The sequence below is a fragment of the Mizuhopecten yessoensis genome, unplaced genomic scaffold (assembly GCF_002113885.1).
Source record: "Mizuhopecten yessoensis strain PY_sf001 unplaced genomic scaffold, ASM211388v2 scaffold11101, whole genome shotgun sequence".
Lineage (NCBI taxonomy): Eukaryota > Metazoa > Mollusca > Bivalvia > Pectinida > Pectinidae > Mizuhopecten > Mizuhopecten yessoensis.
Genome location: NW_018408880.1, coordinates 1,618,101 through 1,624,283, shown reverse-complemented (window position 1 = coordinate 1,624,283; position 6,183 = coordinate 1,618,101). Strand labels below are relative to the sequence as shown.

The 6,183-nt window shown below is 39.1% G+C and overlaps 1 protein-coding gene across 1 annotated transcript in view; it reads right to left on the bottom strand.

Moving 5' to 3' along the window:
• Positions 1 to 1,583: 1,583 nt before the first annotated feature.
• Positions 1,584 to 6,183, bottom strand: part of LOC110465761 (tRNA-splicing endonuclease subunit Sen2-like) — a 28,174-nt gene continuing 23,574 nt past the window's right edge. Inside the window, exons 8-11 of the mRNA XM_021521829.1 lie at positions 5,674 to 5,809; positions 4,263 to 4,432; positions 2,442 to 2,531; positions 1,584 to 1,678 (exon numbers count right to left, since the gene is read on the bottom strand). Coding sequence (XP_021377504.1) covers positions 1,610 to 1,678; positions 2,442 to 2,531; positions 4,263 to 4,432; positions 5,674 to 5,809 — 465 coding nt within the window. The 3' untranslated portion in view covers positions 1,584 to 1,609. The remainder of the gene's footprint in view (positions 1,679 to 2,441; positions 2,532 to 4,262; positions 4,433 to 5,673; positions 5,810 to 6,183) is intronic.

The following is a 6,183-nucleotide window of genomic DNA, read 5'->3' as shown; positions in this document are numbered from 1 at the left end:
TCTCTCTCTGGAATAACAGATAACCTGAATATCCCCAATAATGCTGTAAATCTGGAATAACTCATTCACCCCTGGAGACACATTTGAACTCTTCCAAATCAGAGGTTGGAATAATTCATTATGAAATTTTTACACAGAGTGCCTGCTGTGCATTTCATTTTCTCATGGAATGTCTTTTTGATGATTTCTGGATAAATACTCTGACTCATCTCTCCAAAATATTCAAGGCAAACTACCAGTAGTACAATTTACTCCACACACTTCAATTCAAATTAACCCTTTCACCACTCCAGACCATAATGGACTCATCCATATCAATGCATGGTAGTCTACTCAAGTTACATAGGGGTGAAAGGGTTAAAACAAATTTACCTGTTAACACTTACTTATACTTGCCCGAATGTCATTTTCCTTATATATGTTCTCATTACACATGTTGTGCATATTTTTACTGATCATAAAGTCATAGAGGTTTTTAACCCTTTCATCACTGTAGACCATAATGGACTTGCCTAGATCAATGCATGGTAGAGTCTACTAAAGTTACATAGGGGTGAAAGGGCTAATGGATTTTTAAAGAATTGACGGGTGTATTCCTTGGATGGCTTGGGTCAGTGTAATAAAACGGTTTTTTCTACCACAATTTCTCCTGTTTATGGACTCCAAGACCATCCAGTAAATGTGGTAACCAGTTGATTAAACCTTCCCTCAGTTTGATTGGTTAAAGCTGCGGTCACATCTTACAGTCACACACCTTGTTGACCGTAGTGGGGGATGAACGTAGTTGACCATAGTTGACCGTAGTGGGGGATGACGGTGGTTGACCGTAGTGGGGGATGACCGTAGTTGACCATAGTGGGGGATGACCGTGGTTGACCGTAGTTGAGCGTAGTGGGGGATGACCGAAGTTCAGCGTAGTGGGGGATGACCGTAGTTGACCGTAGTGGGGGATGACCGTGGTTGACTGTAGTAGACTTATGTGACCTTAGATAAACACATTAAACGTTGTTGGTTGTAGATCATCTTAGTTATAAACTTAACATTACTTAACCCTACTGACCGTAGTTAACAGTATTTAACAGTACTGTGAATGTACTTACCCTAATAGTTGTCATTATTTGACCCTCTTTGACAGCAGTGTTAACCATAGTACCATGCTCCTACGGTCAACTACGGTCAAGTAGGGTCAATTACAGTCAACTACATTCAAACTACAGTCACAGTAGGGTCTAAGCATCAAAACGTGTTTGGCTAACCACGGCCAAATCATGGGTTTCTTGAAGTTCAAACTACCTTATAACTACGTCTAACCACGTTTTATTGTGGTTAACTAAGGACATCTATGGTCTACTACGGTCATCCGCCATAGGTCAACTATATGCGTGACAGTAAGATGTGACCGCAGCATAAAACCCTGACCTATGGGACATGACAGTTTGAAAAGTCAAAAATTATTCAAAAATAATTTCAATTAACAAATGAAACTATATCTCCATTAACTTCATACATGAACATGTATTATTTATCAATGAATTTTAGAAAAAATTGCATCCCCATCTTGATCAACAAAACAAACACACATTGTTTCTGAGTATTTTATTTATTGTGTCTATGGCATTTCCTCCACAAATTTCTCTTGTCGTTCTTGAGATGGGATCCACCTATTGACTGTTATTTGCTGAAATCAGAAAAAAATACATATTACATTACACCTGCTAAATAATTCACCACTGATTTACAATGATTTTTTTTATTATTATTACTGTAACAGAGATAATTTTATTTTAATGCCTCCACCAGGAGTCAAACTTGAGACCTTTTGCTTACTGGCCATGGTGGTACGATCTACCGAATGAACTGAAGAGAAATTTCTTAGCCAAGTTGGTAGGAAGCGGCTAACATTTTACCAGGGTGACATATTCCCCCTCTAGGAGGAACTTTTCCAGGATTAAAGCCAATGTAACAGAGGTCAATATTTGTTCATTGCCTCTGCTAGGAGTCAAACTGGATCTCTGGTTTACTTGTTTTACACTTTACGGAATGAGCTAAAGAGAAATTCTCCTTAGCCAAGTTGGTAGGAAACGGCTAGTATGATTGCTCTCTTAAACCATCAAAAAAAAAATAAAAAAATCTAATTGATGATATTTTAAAAATTTATTATTAAGTTTTATTACCTCTTGCCCACTAAAGAACTTTTCTAAAAAGTGAATTTAGGGTAACACTTTAATTCAAGTTTCTTTTCCCTAAAGTTTTATAAAGAATAATTGGTTTGGTTTGGTTTGTTTGTGTTTTACGTCCTACTATATATAATTAACAGCTATGGTCATTTAAGGACGTGCCAGGTTTTGGTGGTGGAGGAAAGGCGGAGTTCCCGGAGAAAAACAACCGACCTACGGCCAGTACCTGGCGGCTGCCCCACGTAAGAATAAGTGTTTTCCTACCTGTACTTTAAACCTGGAGAGACATTTGGGAGATTTCAGCTCCTCTGTCGTCAGATCACTTGGTCTGATCACATAGCATAGCATCAGTTCCTGTGTAAAAACATAAAACATATACATATGTAACAGCAGAGGGAAAATGCACGGCCAGACTGGGGTTCGAACCAGGGAGTCTGGGACCCTCCGAACTCTAAACAGACACCCTACCAATTGAGCTACCTGGTTGCTGACAATCGACCTACGGGTAGTATAGTCCAGTTCCGCTACACATGTAGAGTCTACTGACATAAAATGAATTATTGAGAATTCAACCAAGATCTAAAATACAGACCTCTGCCTAATATCTAAGCCATTATAAACAAGAGGCCCAATGGGCCTGCATCGCTCACCTGGTATAAATCTCACACTTGTAACCTTAAAAGTGATCTAAAATAAAGCTACAGGCAAAATATCAGTATTTATGATTAAAACTCATTCAAAAGACCCTGTTAATTTTTTTAAAAACATTTCACCCCTGTGATTGAAAGTCGAACAAAGTCATTATGTTGAACAAATTTTATAGCCTTTCATCTCAGGATGCAACTTGCAAAGTATCAACATCCTGGGACCCATGGTTATTCAGAAGAGGTCGTTTAAAGATTTTAAACAAATTTGACCCCTGTGACCTTGAATATAAGTCAAAGTCATTCACTTTAACAAACATAGTAGTCCTTGATCCCAGCATGCTACTGACTAAATATCAACATCCTGAGCCTTTTGGTTATTCAGAACAAGTTGTTTAAATATTTTGAACATATTTGCTCCTTGTGACCTTGAATATGATTCAAGGTCATACATTTAAACAAACTTGGTAGCCCTTGATCCTAGTATGCTACTGACTAAATATCATCACCCTGGGCATTTTGGTTATTCAGAAGAAGTTGTTTAAAGTTTTTAACATATTTGACCCCTGTGACCTTGAATATGGGTGAAGGTCATTCATTTGAACAAACTTTGTAGCCCTTCATCTCAGCATGCTACTGGCCAAATATCATCACCCTGGGCATTTTGGTTATTCAGAAGAAGTTGTTTAAAGGTTTTTTAAGACAATTGACCCCTGTGACCTTGAATATAATTGAAGGTCATTCATTTGAACAAACTTGGTAGCCCTTCACCCAAGAATGCTACTGGCCAAATATCATATCCCTGGGCATTTTGGTTATCGAGAAGAAGATGTTTAAAGTTTTTAACATATTTGACCCCTGTGACCTTGAAAATGGGTGAAGGTCATTAATTTTAACAAACTTTGTAGCCCTTCATCCCAGTTTGCTTCTGACCAAATATCGACACCCTAGGCCTTTCGGTTATTAAGAAGAAGTCGTTTAAAGTAAAATATTGACACCGGACGACGGACGGACGGACGGACGACGGACGCCGCACCACGGCATAAGCTCACCTGGCACTTCGTGAGCTAAAAATAATAAACTCTCTATGTAGATTTTTATTAAATCAGTTTCAGAGAGAAGTTACTGACATATTTCACCAGCCTTTAATGTTTATCCAATTAATTTCAAATACACTAACTGAGATATACATTCTTGCCAATGAATCACAGTATTTTGGAGGGAGACTCTCAATTTTGGTCCCAACCAATGAATTTGCAGAACTATTTCTATTTCCTAAGATATGATGATTTTATTGGGGAAAAAAAGCTCAAAAGATGCCATTTAAAAGTGTTATTTTTTTCCTTAGGTTGTACATACACACATTTTATTTGTACTTTTAATTCTGAGTATGTATAAAATATCAAAAAGTTGTCAAGTGCGGGATATAAGTTCAGGTTACCTTAGCAACTTGTTCTGTGACACGATTGAGTCCTGCTAAACTGATCCAGGAAAAGTCACGACCTTCAACCCCTGTGACCTCTGGCACAGCATTGACTTCCTCTTCGTTGATCGTCTTGACTACCACGGAGTAGCTGCCATGATAAAATGGTGGCCCAACCTTGTACAGAACTGGAAATTAAAATGTCAGTTTAATATCTTGCAAACTTGTGAATGTTCAGAGAAAGAACAGGCCTGCTGTATAACACTGCATGATCGTAAGATTGACTAATGAGGGGAAGGAGCCTGCAGAATCAGGGGTTTTCTTCCCTGTCTCCAACAAAAGAGGACACGGAAGAGACCAGAAGAGATATGCTGCTTCCATGGCAACACTTGGGAACTTTTTTGTTTCCCAGCCTCCTGTCTACTTTCTTTCCTATCTTAATCTACTTTTGTTTCTGGCAATGTCCCCCAGGCATCCGTCCTCATATGACCCTGGCTGTTGCAAGGATGTTAAACCACAAANGGGATCGGAATAGGTCACTTGAGCAAAGCTCAGGTGACCTAAAAATCATATCTTGCCGTCAATATTTGTACTTATTGTGATCTGCCCCTCTGTACAGGCCGTAGCATCACTTTAATACATACAAAACTGAACTCTTTATCTGAGGATGCCCTAATCTAAATTCCTCTCAGCTGTTCTAAAGAAGCAGGTTTTTTTAAAGGAAAAGTAGACCAATGGATGGGTGACAGATGTAAGACAAACACACAATGTAAAAAATAGCATGACATAGCCCATTTGGCCTTCATCTAGGCGAGCTGAAGAATTCTCAGTGATCTGTTAAATACTGCAGTCTGAAACATTATACCCACCAAACTGTTGCACTTCCCCGAATCTGGCCTGCATATTTATATACGTTCTGATAATGCGTAGCAATTTTTATAATACTTTTACCCAGGTTGAATTTGCCCTTTTTTTTCATTTGTGAAAAACTTCCAAATACATAAAACAGTACATATCTATTGCTGTTGTTATTCAATTCACAAAATGAATTTGCCCAAATAAGCTGTTTGAAGCATTATCATGAAAACGACCTCTTGCAAAAATAACAAGGATGCTCCAGACTAAATACGGATAAAATCCCTTAATCCCTATGGTAGAAGAGGGATTTTAAAGTGTTTACTTCTATTTCCCCTATTGGGCCCCACTCCTTTGCCCCCAGGGAGGGGGCCACACCCACAGTTTATACAAAATTAAGAGCCCTTGGCCCAAGGATGCTCCATACTAAATTTAGCTAAAATCCACTAAGCCATTCAGGACTAGTAGCGTTTTAAAGGAAAAGTTGACCGATGGATGACAGACGACGGACACTGCGCCATGGCATAAGCTCACTTGCCCTTCGGGCAGGTGAGCTAATAAAACATGATCTTACTGAAGTCTGTGCCGAACTTGAGTCCTGACTTGGGGACCCATCCCAGGCTCCTGAAGTAGTGGTATACAACATAGTTCGGCAGAAAGTTTTGTTGAGCCTCGCAGAACCTCATCCACATCGTACTTAGATCTAGCGTCTGAAGTATAAACACAAGCAGCAAATCATTACATGATTTGAAAAATCCTACTTACCCACATATGTTTACATGGGCGAGTTCGATCATCAATTATGGTGATTATGTATGGTCTTACTAAAAGTACGATCAAACTGACTTTAGTAAATAGATGTGTATTTCGCACGCGTAAAGAGACAAGAAGCTACGATGCGCATGTCCAGACCACTGTGGTACAATCTACCAATTTCCTTTGGTCGGACCAGAGCAACTAGTGGTCGTCTGCGTATGCGTGATTATTTGAAAGCAAGGCAGTGAGTGATTAGTTGTTGTTTACCAGCATGTAAGCACATTAGGTGTACAAGCACGACTAAGGTCAATGGCTGATGATCCAACTC